This window comes from Mandrillus leucophaeus, unplaced genomic scaffold (genome assembly GCF_000951045.1).
Source record: "Mandrillus leucophaeus isolate KB7577 unplaced genomic scaffold, Mleu.le_1.0 Scaffold445, whole genome shotgun sequence".
Classification (NCBI taxonomy): domain Eukaryota; kingdom Metazoa; phylum Chordata; class Mammalia; order Primates; family Cercopithecidae; genus Mandrillus; species Mandrillus leucophaeus.
This window is the reverse complement of record NW_012104754.1, coordinates 2,252,230-2,274,583: the sequence shown is the minus strand read 5'-3', so window position 1 is coordinate 2,274,583 and position 22,354 is coordinate 2,252,230. Positions and strand designations below refer to the sequence as shown.

General features: G+C 37.0%; 1 protein-coding gene across 1 annotated transcript in view; it reads right to left on the bottom strand.

The window, feature by feature from the left end:
- Positions 1 to 22,354, bottom strand: part of DNAH5 (dynein, axonemal, heavy chain 5) — a 274,359-nt gene that overhangs the window by 229,734 nt on the left and 22,271 nt on the right. The window contains 11 exon segments of the mRNA XM_011994188.1: positions 422 to 628; positions 1,469 to 1,790; positions 2,272 to 2,357; positions 11,264 to 11,371; positions 13,563 to 13,778; positions 14,343 to 14,465; positions 16,161 to 16,268; positions 16,967 to 17,080; positions 19,025 to 19,201; positions 20,326 to 20,463; positions 21,792 to 22,013. Coding sequence (XP_011849578.1) covers positions 422 to 628; positions 1,469 to 1,790; positions 2,272 to 2,357; positions 11,264 to 11,371; positions 13,563 to 13,778; positions 14,343 to 14,465; positions 16,161 to 16,268; positions 16,967 to 17,080; positions 19,025 to 19,201; positions 20,326 to 20,463; positions 21,792 to 22,013 — 1,821 coding nt within the window.

Here is a 22,354-nt window from a genome sequence, read left to right as displayed (position 1 = left end):
AATTCTCCGAACAACTCTGCTGCCATCCTAGTTCAAGCTCTCATCTTCATCCAGGGCCAGTGCAACATTTCACAAACTGGCTTCTCACTGATACCTTTGTCCCCCTTAACATCCACTTTCCACCCAGCAGTAAGAATAACTTTTATTATAAAAAGAGATTGTGCCTTTTTCAGTGGCTCAAAATCCTCCAATGGTTTCCTGGTACACTCAAAATAAAACCCAAGCTTCTCAACTTGGCCTTCAAGACCTGAAACGGCCTGGCCCCAGCCAACTCTGCAGCCGCACCCCATGGCACTGTCCCCTCAGTCACTCCATTCATCCTGGCCACTTTCTGCTCCTTGAATATGACACGTCGCCATATTTTTTTACAATACATTCCAGAGCTAGCCAAGAAAGGGGGAAAAAAATAAAAGTAATATACCTTCATGTTACTGAAGTTCCTTTTGTATCTATCTCGTTTCTGGAAGAGGGAAGCTGCCAATGGAGAGACTTCCAGACCCATCTGGGCCATGCACTCTGTTTCTCTAAATAAGATTAATATCTGAGGGTCAAAGTTTACAAACAATTCCCCTGTGCCTGGGGCCTTCACCAACAATGAAGCCTCAAGACCTACATGAATTTCTTCAATCTGTGGGAAGAAACCAACATCACTACTATTAGAAAGTTCAATTCATACAGAGTATCTGGCTCAGCTATCTCTGGGAATAAGGATCATTAAGTGTTGTTCCATGGATTTGAGTTTCCTAAATTAAGGGCAGTAAGATCACTCACTCTTCTCCTAAATCCAGTCTCATAAAATAACCTTCAAGTTCTTGGTGGTGACGTTGGGCAGTCAATTCAATAAAACCTTTCAATGACTCTCACACTGATAAATAAGTGGACACTGCAACAGTAGTGACGTCTCAAAAGCCATTTAGCTACTTGATACCTTCATGCCTACTCTATTATTCTTCCTAATAAAAGTTTCATAAAACCTCCTAAACTCAGTTTTTACTTATCTAGAAAACCAATGAACACAGCTATGGAGCCATCGCATCCTGACAACCTACAAAGAAATACAGGTATTGGTAGGATATGCTATGATTAACCAGTTGTACAACCAAAGAAAATGTGAGACTTTGTTTAACAGATGTACTGGTGTTTACTGACACATTTAGGATCTGAATGAATTTTAAAAAGGAAGATATCCTAATAGATTGGGCATAGCAACCAATAGACAAGACCTTCTCACTTTGGAGTTTGTAAATTAAATTTAAAATGGGGTTCTGTTACCTGGCTTGTGATTTTTTTTCAAACCTAATAATTATTTTTCTTTGTGGACATATTACACTCTGAATGCTTAGATTCAACCCATCTGCCTTACAAAATACCTACAAATCCAACTTTCTACAGAAACAACACTGTCAAACGCTAGAGGAGGGGTTCCCATGATTCCAACAATGGGAAGAGTATAAATTTAGGGACTCACTTGCCGAAGCCACGCCCTGTGGAAGAGGACCTCAAACTCCAGGAGGACCTTGGCCATCCTGTTGTAACTGCGAATTATAGGTTTGGCTTCTGCCGTGCTTAGCACAGTTGGGTGCTGCTGGAAAAGCTGCATGGGCTGCTGAATCCTGTGAAAGAGCTGGCGGGCCCACAAAATCTTTCCAGCGATGGGAGGCTGGTTTCGAGCCAGAGGAGGGTCGTATTTCTGCTTTGTATACAGCTTTGAAATCATATCAATGTCAGCCCCATAGTTCTCAAGGATAAGTCGATATTTGTCATCAATACCAAGATTAGGTATATTCAACCTGATTTTTTAAAAAAAAAAAAGTTAAAAGTTTGAATTAATGGAATAAAATAAAATAAGTAAAATACACAATAAAAATATCTAGTAATCTCATTTATTAATATTTATTTTTTAAAATGCTAATGGAAAAGAATGAGATATTTATGTGGAATATTAAAAGAACAAAAATAAAACTCATCCATAAAATGTTGGCAAAACTACTAACTTGGGAAGACTTTTTTCAAATTATCTATACATTAGGAAACATTCTTATAGGCAGTCACAAGGTACTTCAAAGCTAAGAGTATTCTCTATTTGCAGAAATAAAATAAATCCTGAATCCTTAAAAGGATTCTGAAAAACTTAAAAACTATGACCTTGTAACCCAAATTGCCAAGAGAGTTTTTCCTTCCCATCAGAATATGAAATAATAATAGGAATAACAACAATAAAAGCTAAACTATCCCAATTTTAGAAAATAGACAATTTCTTGAAACTTTTACCTTTCAAATTTCTTCAACATTCTTAGAGCTTGATTTGTGTTTTGAATCTTCTCAAATGTAACATCCATGAACTTCTGCAACTCGTTCTAAAATACAATAAAATCTGGTGATGAACAACAGAATTGGGAATTTACTGTTTAGCAACAAGATAAAAGAGCTTTCCATTCTCTGCAAACACATATAATATGGAACAAAATGGAACCGAAAATTGAATGAGCTTAAAAGAAAAATAAATGCCCAGAAGCCAGAAACAAAGAGACTTGAAAGCCAGGGCAGCCATGGGAGTTGGCACCACGTCAGGTTCCATAGGTATTGGGCCAGACACAGAGCCTGGGGGGTGGCATTGGGGCCTTTTCAGAATATGGGGAGAAGGGCTATGGGGTCCTAACACTCTCAACAAATCCTGCAGAAAGCTGGGATCCTTGACGTGCTGCCCAGTACATGCAAAGGGAATTGATTCACAAGTTGGGAAAGCTGCAAAGAGGCTTGACATCTGCCCAAACCCTTGGAGAGTTGGGAAAAAAGTCACCCTACAATAGGGTTCCCATACTTTCTCATCACAACTACTCACTTCTACCACTGGAATACCAAAGCACACATAGACAGTGCACAAACAAATGGGCACGGCACTGTTTGGCTCTTGGACATAGTTTGCTGACCCCTGCCCTAGAGGAACTGAAATCCCACATGTGTGCCACACCTAGATAAGGAGTCCATGAAATGCAAGGGATATAACCCAAGACATTAACATAAAAGCTAGTCTGGGAAGGTAAAACCACTAGGACCACAGCAGAATTCAGGAAAAGTCACTCTATAGAAACACTTTCAAAGCCCAGGGCCAAAAGATTGCTACAGGGAAAAATAAATAAATACATAACTTCTAAAGCAGCTCACAAAGTTTCTGAAAACCCCACGAGAAAATGATCTTTGAGAGAAAAGGAGCAGAATGCACAAACAGAATTAGTAACCAAGAACTAGAAATGACAGAGCAGTCTAAAGGAGACTATGAAATAAAGTATATTTAAAATGATTAAAGAGTAAAGAGGAAACAGAAATCATAAAAAGAACAGAACAGAATAAAATAAGAGCACTCAGATTTTTAAAAACAAAATTTAGACATATAAAGGGGAACATAATTACAATTCAAAATACAATAGATGCAAATTGTAAACACCTGAAAAGAAAAATGATGAACTACAAGACTGTTTTCAAATAAAATCACCCAAAGTATAGCCGAGAAATAAAGAAATGGAAAAATACAAAAAAAGATGTTAACAAACATGGAAGTTAGAAAAAGAAGGTGTAACATATGTCTATTGGAAATCTTGGAAGACGAACCTAAAGTATTTAAAATAATAAAGGCTGAGTATTCTCCACAATTAAAAAAAGACTTAGTCCTCAAATGGAGGAAGCACATCAAACTCTGAACAAGAGAAATATGTTTTAATCACACCTAAAACTCACATAAAGATGCCAAAGGTAAAGAGAAAAACAATATTAAAAGAAAATATTAATATTAAAAGAGAAAAATATTAAAATCACAAAAGGGAGAAATCAAATTATCTATAAAGCAATAACTATTTGATAGCAAATACCTTGTTGAGAACAATAGCTGACAAAAATCAATGAAAAAAGATCTTCTAAGGGCTGAAGGAAAATAACACCCAAACTAAAATCACATATAAAACGAGAATAAAGTTCAAGACTGAGGGAAACTTTATAGGCATTTGGGTGTAAAGACTGGAAGAGTTTACCACTAACAGACTCTTGTTAAAACTAAAGGATATACTTCTTTAAGAACAATAATGAACCCAAAAAGAGGGAGAGATACAATTAGATTACTAATGAGATGTAAGAATAAGCAAAGCAATCTGTAAATATGTTGCTACATTTAATTAGCTATTAGTAACAACAAGTTTGAAAAGTTGAGCAGCAAAGGTAAAACTAAAATTCAAGACAACCATAGCATGATTGAGAGGTAGGCTGATAAAACAAACTTTTTAAAGTCAGGTATATATGCTAAAACCACCAAAAATATAAATACAACATTAAAAATATAAATAGAAGAGGAATAAAGAGAATAACAAAATGTAATCAACAAAATATAAAAAGAAAGAAGTCAAAGAAAAAAAGCTCACCTCATTGAAAATTCAAAATAGATTGTAGAAGTAATTCTAACTACACTAGAAACAACACTCAATGTAAATGGCTTAAACTTGCAATTAAAGGAAAGGGTCTCAGCTATTTTTTATATATACATATATAAATTATATAGAGCGATATGGATTATATATGGGTATTATATATAAAAATTATAGATATATGTATTATAGATACATGGATTTTATATATATGGGGATTATATATGTGTATGTATTGAATTATATATAAGGATACTATATATAAATTATAGATATATGGATTATATATATATATGGATTCTATGTATGTGGATTGCGTGTGTGTGTGTGTGTATTATATGTATATAATCCAACCATTGCTCTTTTAAAGAGACATGTTTAAAATATAATAATTAAGAAATAGTAGGCCAGGTACAGTGGCTCGTGCCTTTAATCCCAGAACATTGGGAGGCCAAGGTGGGCAGATTCCTTGACCCCAGAAGTTTGAAACCAGCCTGGGCAACATGGCAAAACCCTGACTCTACAAAAAATACAAAAACTAGCTGGGCATGGTGGCATGCACCTGTAGTCTCGACTACTCAGGAGGCTGAGGTGGGATGATCATTTGAGCCCAGCAGATCGGGGCTGCCATGAGCCAAGATCACACCACTGTGCTCCAGTCTGGGTGACAGAGCAAGACCCTGTTTCAAAAAAAACAGAAAATGAAAGAAAGAAAGAAATAGTAGGAAGTAAAAGAATAGAAAAAATGTTTATTTCAGGTAAATAATAACCAAAAGAAAGTTGAAGTAGCCATATAAATAATTCACAAAATTGATTGTAAGACAAAAAGCCTCACTGAAGATAAATATGGTCATAATTTAGTGTTAATGGGAACAATTTCTTTGGCAGATATGCCAATTTCGAGTCTGTGTTTAACCAACTGAATCAAAATACATGCACAGATTCTTAGAAACCCATGGATCAAGCATGCTATGGTTTGAATGTCCTCTCCAAAACTCCTGTTGAAATTTAATTGCCATCGTGATGATATTAAGAGGCGGCACTGCTAAGAGGTTATTAGGCCTTGAGGGCTCTGCTCCCATTGGTGGATTAATGTTATCACAGGAGTGAGTTGTTATAAAAACGAGCTCAACCCTCTCTTGCTTTCTCAGGCTCTCTCGCTCTTCACCTTTCTGCCATGCAGCAAGAAGGCCCTCACCAGATGCAGCCTCCTCAACTTTGGACTTCTCAGTCTCCCAAACTGTAAGAAATAAATTTCTTTTCTTTATAAATCACCCAGTCTGCAGTTCTGTTATAGCAACACAAAAAGAACTCAGACAAAGAAGATCAAAAGATATTCAGTATACCACTACAAATATTAGAATGGTCAAAATCTAGTACACTGAAAACACCAAATGCTGGTGAGGCTGTGGAGCAACAAGAACTCTAACTCATTGCCAGTGGGAATGCAAAATGGTATGGCCATGTTGGAAGACAGTTTGGTGGTTTCTCACAAAACTAAAAACGCTCATACTATATGATCCAGCAATCATACTTCTTGGTACTCACCCAAAGAAGTTAAAAACTTATATCCACACAAAAATCTACACACCAATGTTTATAGCAGCTTTATTCATAGTTGTCAAAACTTGGAAGCAACCAAGATGTCTTTCAGTGTGTGACTGGATAAACTGTGGTACATCACAACTGAATAATGGAATATTATTCCATGCTAAAAAGAAATGAGCTATCCAGCCATGAAAAGGCATGAAGAAAATACAAACACATATTACTAATTAAAAGAAGCCAATCTAAAAGGGCATATTCTGTATGCTTCCGACTAGATGGAAAAGGCAAAACTACAAAGACAGTAAAAAGATAGTAACTGCTGGGAGAGGGAAGGATGAATAGGTGGAGCACAGGGGACTTTTCGGGTAGGAAAACACTTTGCATGGTATTATCACGGTGGATGCACATCCTTATATATTTGTCCAAACCCATAGAATGTATAACACCAAGAGTGAGCCCTAATGTAAACTGTGGACTTTAGATAATAATGATGTGTCAATTTAGGTTCATCAGTTGTAACAAATGAACCATCCTATTGGGGGATGTTCATAATGGGGGAATCTATGCATTCTGGGGGAGTGTAGGGGGAATATAGGAAATCTCTGTACTTCCTCTCAATTTTGCTGCGAATCTAAAACTTCTCTTTAAAAAATATTTAATGAGGACCTAAAATATTTGAATAACCCAATTAAAAGTGTGATATAGTGACATCGGAAGACCCCAAATCCCGACAGAAAACACTACTCTTTTCAAGTACACATGGAACATCTGCAAATCTTAACTATGAACTAGGCCACGGAGGACATCTCAGTAAATACCAAAATACTGACATAAAGTATTCCATGTTCTCACATCAAAATATAATAGTCTAAGTCAAAATAAAATAAGAGCCCATAGAGTATAATAAAAAGCCAAAAGTGCTTTTAAATAATCCATGAGCAAAATAACAAATCATAATGAAAATGATGTGATACTTTAAACTCAACAACAACATATGTACTACATATTAAAATTTGTAAGAAACAGCAATAGTGACACTTTGTGGAAAAGATATAGACTTTCATGCACCTATTTTAAAGAGAAAAAGAAAAGAAATTGAAATTAATGAGCTACGCTGCCAGTTGAAGAAAGGTAAAAATAATAAATCCAAAGAAAGAAGAAAAAAATGTTTTAAAGCAAAATGTAATAAAATTAAAAACAAAGAAACAAGAGACAAGATTAACATCTCCAAAGCTGCTCTTTGGGGAAAATAATAATACAGACTAACCTTTGGCAAAATTAAGCAAGAGCAGTGGGGTGAATGCAATTTCACACCGAAAGCATCTGTCAAATCAGAATCTAGCAGAATGAGGCCAGGCATGGTGGCTCACGACAGTAATTCCAGCACTCTGGGAGGCCAAGGCAGGTGGATCACTTGAGGTCAGGAGTTTGAGACCTGTCTGGCCAACATGGTGAAACCCCATCTCTACTAAAAATACAAAAAATTAGCCGGGTGTGGTGGAGCATGCCTGTATGGGTGGTCGTTAGGGATTCTTCTGAGAACGTCACACATCTTACACTATCATGTAACTGTGACCCTCCCCCGCAAAAAAATTGCACCAAAAAACTAAGCACAATTTATTCTTTGTGTAGCCTAAGCTTTAGTGCAGAGCTATAATTAAAATCTAAATTTAGTTAAATAAAACATAGAAAAATTATTTCCTTATTTTATATTTCATGCTTCAAGACAAAGTGAACAACTTTTTTTCAACTTACCAGTCAGAAGTTTTAATTAAGTCCTTGCAAACTTGAAGAGACATTACTTGATGTAGTATTAAAATGAGGAGACCAGTTTGATATGCAATAAGAATTAGTACCTAAAGGGGTTTGATTTCAGTAATGTTAGGTCAGAAGTAATACAGTAAAACAACCAGCTGGCGATATCCAGACCACCGCAGGAGACACTACCTGTGGAGGAGACGGAGCTATTGGCAGGGTGGGGAATGGGTAAGCTGCAAATCTCCTGCCTGATACAGCAAAGCTCCAAAATGGAAAGACCTGGAAGCCTATTACAATACTTCCTTGCCCTCAATAGTTTCAGCTACTTCTACTGGAAGTATATGTATTTTTTAAGTGACATTATTTCTTCTGCTAAGTCCACATCCTAGGATGAAAAAATGTTCTTGCATTAAAAAACAGCACAGTTAGCCTACCTAAATAAACATCTACATTTTTTCACTACATAAAAAAACTCTATTTATAAATTATGAAAACTAGAGCATTTATAACCCTTCCACTGCCTCCCTCTCCTTCAGAAAACAGTAAATCTCTACTGAGCCCTAACAGTTTTTCTGGTTTTTCCTTGCCTTTCTACCCTATGGTTTCGCAAAGGCCTAGGCTGAACTCTTTGTCAACATGTAAGACCTAGACTTAATTTTCTTGTTCTGAGCCTTGGTCCATCCTTACAGTTTGTGGGATCTGGGTTGTGGAATCTTCATATTCGTCTTCCCATTAGTAGGGGTCTCAGCTCCCACTAAGTTTTCTTTTAACTCAGTTTGCCACCTCAACACCCATCCTTTACTAAGTAGTGCCTTCTCCATCTGCTGGGATCAGCATGCTTCTAGACTTCCAATAGCCCACTTGGTTCCAACATGCTGCCCTCTTTGACCTGTTAGTACCAGCACGAACCCTAAATCTGGAGAAGATTCCAGGCTGTGATCCCTTTGACAGGGGAGCCCTGGACACCACCTGATCTAAATCACTCATGAAGTCTTACACTCGAGATGCCACTGTTGCTGAGTCTCTCCAAGACCCCAGGATGCATCACTGCCTTTACTCCATCTAGAGTCATGGGAAGGTATTTTTGCCCCAGTTTTACAAAGGTGAGGGCTGAATTCATGAATGGGTGAGTATTTAAAGAGACACTGCAGAACAATTAGTTAAGAGAAAGAGAACGGACAAAGGAATAAAGAAGTATAAGTCAAAGAAAAACTCATTGGCAAACCAAAGACAGAAGTGAACAATTTCTGAGGTGGAAGACAAGACGGATAATAGTGTTGAATTTCTTTTAAGAAGGCTGAGTAGAATGGGGACTAATACAGTAGTCCCCTCTTATCTTCAGGAATATGTTCCAAAACCCCCAGTGGGTGACTGAAACCAAACCCTATATATACTATGTTTTTGCCTGTACATACATACAAACATAATGATGTTTAATTTACAAAATAGGCAGAGTAAGAGATGAGCAACAATAACTAATAATAAAATAGCACAATTTTTAACAATATACTATAATAAAAGTTATGTGAATGTGGCCTCTCTCTCAAAATATCTTATTGTGCTATACTCACCTATTTTCAGACCACAGCTGACCCTGGGTAGTTGAAACCATGGAAAATATAACCACAAAAACATCTTTCTAGCATCAACCACAGCCTCCTCCTCTCTGAAGGCTTTCCTAACCCCAGCCAAGCAGAAGTATCAGATTATCTTTTCCTAGTTTCACATTATCAAATCCTATGTAATGTTTCGCAGGCCTGATCTCCCAATACATTTTTGTAGGCCTTGAGCTATGTCTCTTTATTTTTGAATCCTCACTTTTTCATATAGTATCAGAGTAGCATTCTTTCATAACTAGCCACTTTAGCCCCATTTGCCCTTTTTTAAATGCTAAATTCATTACTCTGTTCTTATGTATGTGCTTATATTTTAATCATTTCACCATCTGCCTCCTTTCTGACTATGAGCTGCGAAGGCATATCTACTTGATTTATTTCTATATTCATAACCTACAGCATAGAAGTGTAATACATAATTGCTGTATAGCAAATGCTTGTTTCATTGCAATAAATCTACATCTTCTTATTTACATATGGGAATAAAACATGATCCCTGCATTTGAGGTGCTCACCATCTATGTTCCACATATAAGCTACAGAAGTACCACGTGGTCAGACACTGCTGGGGAAACACAGGTGAATATCAGAATCTGCCATTATTCATCAATCTCCACCAAAAAGAGACCAAGATCCACTATCCTTATGTCTGAATCTGCCCCCAAAAGAATTCACTGCCTAAATTATTATAGGCACTCTTCCTTCCCATCAAATGAAGACTGTTGCATGCCACAATGGTTAAAAACGTTGAATTCTAAAGCCAGATTGCCTGGATTTCACCCCCACTCCACCCCTTCTTATGCCTGTGTTGGGCAAACCACTTCACCTCACAGTGAAGTTTGCCAGTTTCCCCCTCTGCAAAATGAGAGTAACAAGAGCACCCACTTGACAGGATTGGTATGATTATTAAATGAATTAGCACATACAAAGTGCTTAGAACAGTACCTGGCACATAGAATTAGCTAGCTTTGTTACGAGTCATTCTAACACTGAACTCACTCCTCCCAAGGTGTCTCCTTTTACTCTGAAGTGCACACATTTAATGCAAATCAGAAACCCTGGGAAAGAAGAAATAGAGTGGCTATTTTCCTCTTATAGTCAGAAAGATAAGACATTTGCACCTCACTGGGATGAGAAAATGTCTGCATATTCATTATGGTAGATACCTGTTGTGTGTCTTCCCATCTTACCCTCCCTGACTCCCCTTTCCTGATAATAAACATTCCCAATGACCCAGCGGATCCCATCCTGCCTGTGTCCACCACAGGATCTCACAATTGAGAGGCCCAGTACTAGGCACCTCACCAGAACTGGCCAGCCCAACCCCTTCCTCGGGAATCTGGAGCTGGCCTGGTCCTGTGAAACAGCCTCAGAAGCTGCTGATGCCATAAACTGCTCATGTGAGCTGCAAGGCAAGACGGCTGGTCTGCAGTGAGCAGTGAAAGAAGGAAGAGAGAAAGGGGTTGAAAGACCAAGCAGGGTCCAGATGCTGAGCTGGTCCTGGCGCCACCGTTACTAAGGCCAGTGGCAACCAGGCCTTGGAATCTGCCAGACATTGCTGACCATTTGCCTGAGCTACCTCTGGTCATAATCATTGCTACACAGTGACAAATGGAAATAAGCATCTATATTCTAATCATGCCGCAATGTTCAACAGAAGATGAAAGTTAACTTTCTAAGAACTTCAATGGAAGACATGTAGAAGTCTCATACACATCATTAGCCAAAGCTATATTTATGACCCTTTAATCTATGAAAAACAGCCTTCAATTATTAATCTGAAATCATGAAACACAGGCTGAGGTTGCTATCGGTCACCTCCATGATGAAGACACCTCTGCCTTCTGAATGGGTAATGATTAACAGCATTATACAGAAAGGAAAAAATAAACACACGACTGTCAACAGGAATTGTATTATACAACCTACATGAAGGTCATTAGTCTGCTTGCAAAACTCTTCATAATCTTGGTCAAAATCCATTTTCCGCTGGTCTAAGAAATTGTATTCCTTTTTCTTTATGGTTGCCACAATGCCCTGAAATATTATGAGATAAATTAGATAGTATTTCAATATTCTTAAATTACCTAACTAAATATGACCCTTAAATGTAGAGCCTATACAATAATTGCCAAAAAAAATAAGTTTAAAGGAAGCTTCATTTTTTTACTTACATTGTTTCATGCTTATTATTTTATAGGCAGTATAAGGTTGCCATACTGCATTCAAAGAAATCACTTGGACAGCATTTTCAAGAAGTTTTATGTATTTTTGAAAATATAAAATAAAATAAAAGTCACATCTGAAAATTGGGAAAGGTCTTTTTCACTAAAATTTTATTGTTAACCATATCTGAAATAAATTTTTAAAGCCCAGAGTAGAATTTACCAAAATATTTTGTGTTGAATAGTTTAAATCTTCTCAGAAAATAAATAAGGCTTTCACAGAATACAAACAACATAGGAAGAAAATAAATTATGTTATATCTACAGATGAGTTACTATCTTCCAAGCCCCAAACGTCTTAAAAATGTCAAACCGGAATCCACCACTTAAAACCTCTCTAAAATTAATTGCTGCCTACTGCCCTGCAAAGCTGCAGCCTGTGACTAGGAAAGTACAAACTAGGAAGTTCATCTCCTTGAAAATACTATTATCAGAAGCTTTGTTTGCTTTGAATAATGAGCTATAATGCTCTGCGATTCTTCTTAACCAGGTACTAAGCCATTCTCAAACTCAGGTGCCCACATTGTTGACAGAAGCATATAATTTTTATGAAGAATATTGGGCCTCCTTCTTCTACAATCTCCTCTTCAAAGTCACTTCCATTTAAACATCAAATCTCTCAATAGACAAAAGTGTATAAACAGCATAACTTCTTGAATCAAGTTTACTAGATAAAACAACCTACTCTTTCATGTTGCATAACTACAAAATTAGTTCTATTTAGAAATTGTGTGTGTGTATATATACATATACTTTTTTATATAACATGCATATGCATGGAATGTTATATAAAATATACATACACACACAATATATACATGCATGGAATGACACAATGTCTAGGATTTACAGTGCTGATGTTCCTTAATATCAAATGAATCAAAAGTATGTGTGTGTGTATGCATATATATATATACACACACACACACACACACACACATACACATGTAGCTTTCTAAAAGAAGTATAGAAAAGCTACTACATTTTGATGTAGTAATTTTAAAGATTTGGGGACTTGAGAAAATCCCGCTCTATGATGGGATTTAATGGTCACTTAAGATTATTAAGTTAAATAAAGGAAATGATTAATCGTGACCTTTACAGCAATTATTCAAACTCGATCTACTTAATTATTGTCTTGACAGATATTTATTGCACATCTACTATCTGTCAGTAAACTTAAAATGTTTCCTGCTATATAAAAATCTTTTCTTTTTCTCTCCCAAAACTTGATATACTCAGGAAATAAAAAAGATTCCTTATATTGGTCTAAACTGTTAGAGTACAAAAATTAGTGTATACTGGTTAATTATATGATCCTTTTCAAATTCAAGTACCAAAAAACTTTAAGATTTAGTGTCAGCATCCCCAAAAAAAGAAAAAAATTGACTATGTCCATATTAAGAATTTAAAGCAAATTGTTTGTAAATTGCTTTTCTAACATCTTCAAAATGTTATTAGGTCACTATGCCCACTTTCAAAACTAAAATTAGTCACACAGATACCATGACAAGATAAAGCAGTTAAAAATCAAAATAATTAGGGAAGTCAGATCTAGAATAAAATCATGTCCTTTATATTTTTTAATATGGGTCCAAATAAAATGCTTAAATGCAGAGATAACTGAGTGCCACACAGTACCTGGTGTCGACTAATGCCTGACACAGTATAGTCTTCATGAAATATTTCTTGCATGAATAAATAAAATAATAAGTTACATTTAAACATTTTTCTTGTGCTACTAATGAAAATGCTTTTTTAATGTGATTAATTTTAGACTATTGGAAAGTCATTCTTATAACCACACACCTGAAAAGAACATATTAGCACCATTACACAATTCTCAAATAAATCTAATTTCTTTATGGTTAAAAGGCCATGAGATTATTTATATTTTACATTACAGATGGATGATTTGAATCATTCTAAACACTGTTATTTGCATAAAATATTGCAGTTTAGTTGTGGATTATGGTAGAAAATATAGCTTGAAAGTACAATACCTGGTATTTAGTGACCATGTCTTCCAGCCCTTCGATTGTGGAATCTTGCAGGACTGAATACGTCTTGAGGGTTGTAAAGATGTCTATTATCTTGCCAAGGCGTCGGTGAAAAGTTTCAAATTTTCCAAAAATATACATCTCACTAAAATCAAATTGTTTTGCATTTGGATTTTGTTTAAGCTTTTGCTTTGTCTTGTGAAAGCAGTGCTGGTATTCCTTAAAATCAAAAGAAAAATATACAAAAATATACAACAAAGGGAACGAGAAATTTTATTTTTTTAAGTGAAGGCAACAGAAAAATTAGGATGGAATTATAAGCTTTTTCATAGTTTCATGCCTTTGCATGTACTCACTCATCAGCCTGGAAATCATCTTTTCACCTCCTCTAATCTAGCAATTCCAGATTCTAACTGGGTTACTCATGATGCAACTCAAAGGTGTGGCCTTCCCATCTTGGTCCCACGGTTTTGGTAATAGCATCCTTCTGTGACTCTCTCTCCATTCATCTTTAAGACGCTTAAGGAAAACTACCTCATATCAGTTGTCTTTGTATCTCTAGTACTTACTGTGGTATCAGGACATAGTAGGCTCCCAAGAAGGGTAAAAAAAAAACTGAATAAATTTCCTGGGAAGGTATATTAACATTCCATTTTCTTAATAGTTAAGAATCACTGTTCTTTTTAGCAACCAAAGATGTAATAATTACAAAATGATTTAAGATGGTCTCAGCAAAAATAAGACAAAAATAATAGAACCTCTAAATACTAAACTAACCATTACCTGTTTCAGTTTAATCGCAGATAGTATTTTTTCTACAACAACATCCTGTGGCTGGGTCCAGATGGAAGCGGTTCCATTATTGGTGATATAGGCTTTACATGCAGATATAATCTGATTTGTCACCTGGGATTTTCCAATAAAATGATGTTAAGCACATAAAACAGCCATGGATTGTAAACTGAACTAGAAGGTCCTTAACTCTTCCACTTCTCAGAGTTCACCATCTTCTAACTTGAGGTTGGGTTTATTTCTTTTTCCATCACAGATGCAATCAACCAATAACCCTTTGATATTGTCAAAATCATTTGTGAAATCGCAGAGTTGGAAGCACCATGGAAAATCAACAATTCGGGCCACCTTGTTTATGCAGGATGAATGTCTTAACCAACCACGGAATGCTTCATTTCCTTCCCTAAAAACTGATGAGTTTCCACAAATCTCCTTAGGTAACCTGCTCTAAATATCTAACTCACAGTTTACTAGCACCATGTAAAATACTGCCAATCCTGATCTTTTCATGTGACCAAGATCAGCAATGGAAATGTCAAAAGGAGAAGGCCACAGAGAGAAGGAAAGCTAATGTACAAAACCACTAACATTTTATTCATCTCTCCAAACTTTACAAAAATCCTCAGAAATATATTAATTTTTTGCATAAAGCACAAGGAAAATTAAAATGACTATGCTGTATCCATGGAATGATATGATGCCCAGGATTTACAGTGCAAGGGGTGGGGGTATAGGTGAAACAAGATCAGCCAAGAGTGGATATCTGCTGAATCTAGGTGATATGTACATGGCATTATAGTATACAATTCTCTCTCCTTTTGTACCTAATTCAACATTTCCATAATGAAAGGTTTTCCATAATTAAATGGTGGTTTCATTATTTTATGCTAAATCATGTTTTGCAAATAATATGTATAAAATCTAAATTAATAACACAAATTTACTTTTGGGCGTCATTTACTCAGGGAATACTCCTGCAACTCTAACATATAATTTTAAAGTATAAGGAAGTTGGGAGGGAATTTTGCAGTCATTCCTCCTGTCTACCTGAACTACCTATATGAGAGGAGGAAAAAGTTTCCCATTGAGCTCTTAAGGCTGGATGTCTTTATTCCCAGGAAGAACTGTGCTTCCTACTGCGTTAGTATTCAGAACACAAATCTTCATGAGTCAAAAACTCTTCTATTTTAATACAACATTTAAGATTTTTGCTTTGATAATGAAAAAGTCATTTACTTCTTAGAGACTATTCAGAATGAGAATAGCAACAGTGCTTACCATAAACACTTACGAGTTAGGACATAAGGTTTAAGCATCGTTATGTTTTTTGGCAGAATCATTATAATTGCTTTATAGATTCCTAGAACATTGCAAGTGGCTTTTATTACCATGATTATTGTTCTAATAACACCAAGTAAACAACTGTGGCATCAAATAAATTTGGAACAGTGGCATATGAAATATGAAACAAGAGATAGTCAGTTAAATATAGCTTTTCTTAATTAAAATTTACCCAGTAGGAATACATGATGTGCTAAACCACATAGGGAAAGAAATCTTTTTTCATTTGTATTATATAAATAATAAAATATTTATCATAATAATTACTTTGGGAAATAATGCTTTATGATTTGCTAGAATCAACCTCTGACATAAATTTAATTCTATCTCTATTGATAGCCTAAGCCTTTTTAAAATTTTAAAATACATGCATATTGAACTGAGCCAAGATGGTAATTTTTAATTATCAAAAAATTGATCATTGGTAAAGAAATATAAATGAACATGAACTCTACATCATGCACTTACCTTTACAAACAGAGATGTGATCTTCTCAGAAGTGTTATAGTAATGAGAGATATTATAGATCATTTTAATTGCATTTATAAGTGTAGGAATAGCATCCATCATGGATAGCTGAAAGATACCATCAAAGTTTTCAGAAAAAAATCATCAAATTCAGCAAAATTCTAATAGACTAACCATTCCATCTGCATTAAAATAAAGTTTAAGAGATTTATATTAAAGATTTTAAAATACTATCTAATGCTTTACATGAAAATAATATATTTAATATGAATTTTATTATATTAGTCATATATGGTTAATCAAATTTTATTTCAATGGAAGAAACATTGACCTGCTGTTAATGACAAGCAACAGCGAGTTACCTGTTAACTATTATTAAGGATGAACTGTTAATAACAGTTAATTTTGTAATAAGTAAAAGCAGGCACTTCCTAAAGCTAAAAGATTAAAAGAAAAATCACCAGCTAATGATTTTTCCTACAGTTCTTTGAGATATATAGTTCAGAATGCCCTTTGCAATATTTAATGGAAAATGTAACGTGCAATAAATGTTTTAAAATATAACATCTCATATACATCTTCAATAGATAGGAGATAGACTGTTTAGAGAAATAGATATAGAAATATAGGTATCTGTGTGTATGTGTATATACATATATATATAAATATATAAAATTTTCTTGAAAATAAAGTTTCTAAGACCTTTCCAATGAACTGTAATATCGATGAACCAAAATTCAATATTCAGTTCAGCTAGTGCAAAAAGAGTTATCTATAGACTGAAAGAGTAGAAATCTTTAACTCACTGGATCACTGCTGTACAAAGGGTCACAACATTTTTCAAGTGTATACAAGTATTTCACATTGTCCTTCGCTTCATTAGTTGCATCAGTGATTCGAATATCCACCTCCCGCCAAGTCTAAGCACAATACGGAAAACCAATTTTAATGCAATTATTCATAGAGGAACTTCCAACATAACCGCTGCTAACAGTCACCACAAGTCCATTAGGCCAGACTTTCTGTGCATCTCACATAAAACTGAATCCAGAGAGGCAAGAGATATTGCTATGCTGGGAAGCAATTTAAAATTTTTGACTAAACTTTTTAAAACATATCTTCGAGGGCTTCTCATATAAAATCTGTGCCATGACTATCCTAGAGCACCAAGAGGACAGCACCTCCCTTTAAACTCACACCTTTTCCCCTGCACCAGACCCATTTGATACCTCACTACCATATTTTCTATCTTTCCTCTATTCTAACCTGAACTCCCTTCCTATATCCCTATACATTTATCCATAAATGTAGTAATTGTTTATTATCTGCCAACCATATGCCAGTACTGTGCTATGAGCTAAGAACTTAGAAATGGAAAGATAATCTAAAAGTGAGAGCAGTAAAAGGAAATTATTTAGCACGTCAATACATTCCATTGACTTCATGGAAGTCCGACTGATAGTATTTCTGAACTGTATTGCAAGGCTTACCTCTGCTATTTCATTGAGGAATAAAATAAAGTAAATCTATAGCATGTTTATTGTAACAAATTATTATTGATTATTTAGATTATTTGCATGTATCAAAACATGCAAATAGCTAATAACACCCATGCAAATAGTTAACAAATAGTCTTTCCAGCACCAATGCCAGGTGAGTTAGGCAGCCTCTATGATGGTCCCCAATGACCACAAACTCCCTGTATTCAAGCTCTTGTATTCGTCCCTTCTCCTTGATCATGGACTGAATCTAGTGACTTGCTTCTAATAAGGAGAATATGGCTAAAGTGAGAGGATGTCACTTCCAGAATTAATTCACGTAAAGACTGTGGCTTCTAGGTTGGGTGCTCTCTTGCCCTCCCTCACTTGCTCCCTTTAAGGGAAACCAGCTGCTATGTTCTAAGCTGTTCTACAGAGAGGCCCATGTGGGAAGGAACTGAAGGAAGCCTCTAGCCAACAGCCAGCAAGGCGCTGAAGGCAGCAACAACCAGATGAGTGAACCCGGAGGCAGATCTTCCACGAGTTGAGCCCTAAGATGAACTCACATCACAGCTGCAGCCTCATGAGATACCCAGAGTCAGAGGCACCCAGCTAAGCTGCACCCAGATTCCTGGCCCATAGACTCCGAGATTAGAATATTGGCTGGTTTTTTTGTTGTTGTTTGTTTTTTTGAGACAGAGTCTCACTCTGTCACCCAGGCTGGAGTGCAGTGGCACGACCTCAGCTCACTGCAAACTTCCACCTCCCGGATTCAAGCGATTCTTCTGCCTCAGCCTCCCAAGTAGCTGGGACTACAGGCACGCGCCACCATGCCCAGCTAATTTTTGTACTTTTAGTAGAGATGGGGTTTCACCATATTGGCCAGGCTGGTCTCGAACTCCTGACCTTGTGAACTGCCTGCCTCAGCCTCCCAAAGTGCTGGGATTACAGGTGTGAGGCACCGCGCCTGGACTATTGGTTGTTTTAAGCTGCTAAGTTTGGGGGTTGTTTTGCAATATAAAACTAATATACAAGGACTAAAAAATAAATATGGATTGGGTGAGTTTTCATTATTTTTATTTCTAGCTTGTCTGAAATCATAACATATAGATACATGTATATAAACATGCTATCATGTTCTGTCTTAATTACATGCAATGCCCTCTAATAACATATATACATATGTGTACGCCAGCTAACAAATGTCTTTAATTCAAAGACTATTGCCACAACCTCCAAAGTTATATGAGGGAAATATTACATAATTATAAATGTTTTTCCTCAAGGTATAATAACATTCTTTGCTCCTAATCACTCTATAACTTGAAAATATGCATAGAGAACTCTTATTCCCTTTTTACGAGGCAAAATGAAATGGCTGACGACCTTCAGCAGTTTTGACTTGGCCGCCACAAGCACCGCCAGCACAGCCTTCACATCTGGGCTTTTCAGTTGTTCCAAAAGGTAGTTAAACTTGGAGAGTCTTTTTTTCCAGTGCTCCAGCTCCGCTCGTGGCCCAACGTCATCCGCTTCCTTCCGCAGCTGATTGTTTTCAGCAAGAACCTGCAAATGCACGGGGAAAACATGAGCCATTGCATGGGGCAGGAGATACTAAACTTATAGGCAAGCAAAAAAAATAAGGAAATCAGTTATCCTATCTGGATCATGATGTATGCGTATTCCATGCTTCCAATAACAATCTTTTACTAACTTAGCATGTATCCATTTTTAAAACTTCAGTGAACATTTCTTTGACCTGTTTTAACTGAAAACCACTTATGCTTTCCTCATATGAAAGTAGCTTATATTTTGGGGGGTTTTTTAAGATTTTTGCTTCATACTTTTTTCTTTTATTAATGCTTATTTTACATATTTATGGGGTACATGTGAGTATTTGTTGTATGTGTAGAATGTGTCATGGTTAGGTCAGAGTATTTGGGGTATCATCACCTTGCGTACTTAACATTTCTATGTGTGGGTAACATTTCAAGTCCTCTATTCCAGGTATTAGATTGGTGCAAAAGTAATTAGCCATCGAAAGTAATGGCAAAAACCACAATTACTTTTGCACCAACCTAACACTTTGAAATATACAGTATACTGTTGCTAACTACGGTCACCCAATCTGCAATGGAAAACTACCTATTTAATGAGCTGTAATGAGCTTCTGAAGGCCTTGACTTCAGGAATTTTTCTTGGCTATTCATTTACTCTATAACCTTGGAGGAACATGGCCTTGTTAAACTGCATGGTTCAGGCTAGTGGATTTGAATTGTGCTTACTTTTTAATGTAATGTCCACCTTCATTCCTTCATTGAGAACTTTTCTGAATTTTTTTTTATCGTTAAGTCTCAAGCTCCCTTTGGGAGGACATACTAAATGAGAAAACTCCTCATGCTTCTACAGGGGTTCTCTCCAAAGTAAACTAGACCTTGAGAAAAGAAAGTGGCAAAGTGCAGCCTTCGAGTGGTGTAAGTACATACAGCCATTTTCTTTCATTTCTTAGAATTCTTACTACCTCTTCTTAATTCATGACAGTAAATGAAAACCACATTGGACCTCTCACCTCCTCACAAATTTACAGTAAAACTCTTAACAAATGGAACGTCGTATGTGAATCCACCTTCTTCCACTGTCTAGTGAAGTAACGTGGCACCTGAAATTGATGTTTGGTTTCTCAAAATTACCTGTTCTGTCTGTTTGATCCATACTTTCATACAATCCTCTATTTTTGCCAAGGTCTCAGGGTTATTTGCTAGAGTCAAGTAGTCCGTAGGTTCCTTTAGGTTTTTCAGGTCAAGTATGTCACACTTTTGAAGATTCACCTAATTAGAATGAAAATTAAATAATAAGATGATGCTTTTGTAAAACACACAGACCATGGGCCCTGTGTTTTCCACTTTGCTGCACTCTGACAGCGCTCTGGAAAGCCCATCGGGTAGCACCTCTCCACTCCCACGTGCCTTTGTCCACGCTGCCGCGAGACTGACGGAACCTTCCAACACTTCCCTGTGATCCTACACACCCTCACAATTCAACCCAAAGCCCGCTGCCCTCTCCCACTCAGAAAGAATGCCTCCTCCCACCTGGGGACCCATCCTATTTTGTTAATACTTTTATTGCAGTATGAAGTGGACCCATATGAGAAAAAACACTGCTTTTTTCCACAGAATGTCAACAATTTTATTTGGTCCAACCTGCATTTTGGTCTGGCCTCCATCACAGTTAATCACAAATATAATGCGGGTGTTAACTGGAGTCATCCTGTGTCTGTCTGGATAAAATTTGCTTAACTCCCCCATTCTACATCCTTTGGAAAGCATAATGCGCCTTCCCCAATCCCAGCAGAATCAGCATTCCCGGGAAAGGAGGGCAGAGTGTCACACTGTCATCATGACCATAGGATCCATTTCCCTACCTGCCCCTACATGCCTGATCTGGGCTCTGTCGTCTCTCTTATTCCCTTGTCTTCTCTCTCTCTCTCTCTCTTTCTCTCTCTCTCTCAATCTCTCACGCTCTCACTCTATCTTTATCCCTCTCTCACTCACACACACACACACACACACACACACGCATGCATGCATCCCTCAACCTCTGCCCCAAGTAATCACAAACACAGACTTATTATAAACAGCACAAATCATACAGAAGCTAAATCTCACATTTGCCAAAATTATTCTTAAAGGCCCTTTTGATCATTGACTGAACCACAGGATCCAACTTGCTCTCTCCAAACATATCAGTTCCTCTTTCCTTCTTCTGTTTCTTCAGGATCTCTTCCCACCTCCATCTGCTGCCCACCACACACACACAGACACTTCGGTTCCAAATTCCTTTCATTCTAGGATGCACAGCAGTGCCACAAGCATTTCTGACTCTTACCTTTGGAGACACTCATCTGACTGACCGGGTAAAGCCCTACATCACTGCCAACGTTTTTATGAAACCCCTGAATGTGTTGATCATTATAAACTGTAGAAATTTAAATCTAATCACCACCACGTCTTGAGGGAGCAATAAAATTGCCTACCAAAATTTTTGAAGAACTGCAACATAGAGGAATTAAGACCATCCAAGAGAAGCATTACACACTTAGGTACTGTGCCTGTTGACCACCTGATCATTTTTAAAGGAACAGCTTATTCATCCTCACCTTCTCCTTCAAACTCTCCTGTGCACCCGACAGGACGTTCACAAAGCCTTCCAGGGAGCTCAAGAACTCCTGCCGAATGTTAGCTGCGTCCTGAAGGCCCTCGAGCTCACCCCAGCCATGGCTCGTGGCTCTGAGAGCAGGAATGAAGATGTCGGACAGCAAACGTCTCACGCTGTTGAGCAGGCCTCCATCTGCCGCATCTAACATGTTAAAACTCACCTCCTGGAAAACAAGCAGGAGATCTTCTATTGTAAAAATGATCCTCAAAAGCAACACAGCTACTAAGTCATTTCTTAAATGTTGTCACTTTACCAAATACCCAGTAAATTATTAGTTTGTGACGAGTGTGGTGGCTCACACCTGTAACCTCAGCACTTTAGGAGGTTGAGGTGGGGGGATCACTTGAGGTCAGGCATTCAAGACCAGCCTGGGCAATATGGTGAAACCCCATCTCTATTAAAAATACAAAAATTAGCCAGCCTTGGTGGCGTGCACCTGTAATCCCAGCTACTCAGGAGGCTGAGGCAGGAAGCCTTGCTTGAACCCAGGAGGCGGAGGCTGCA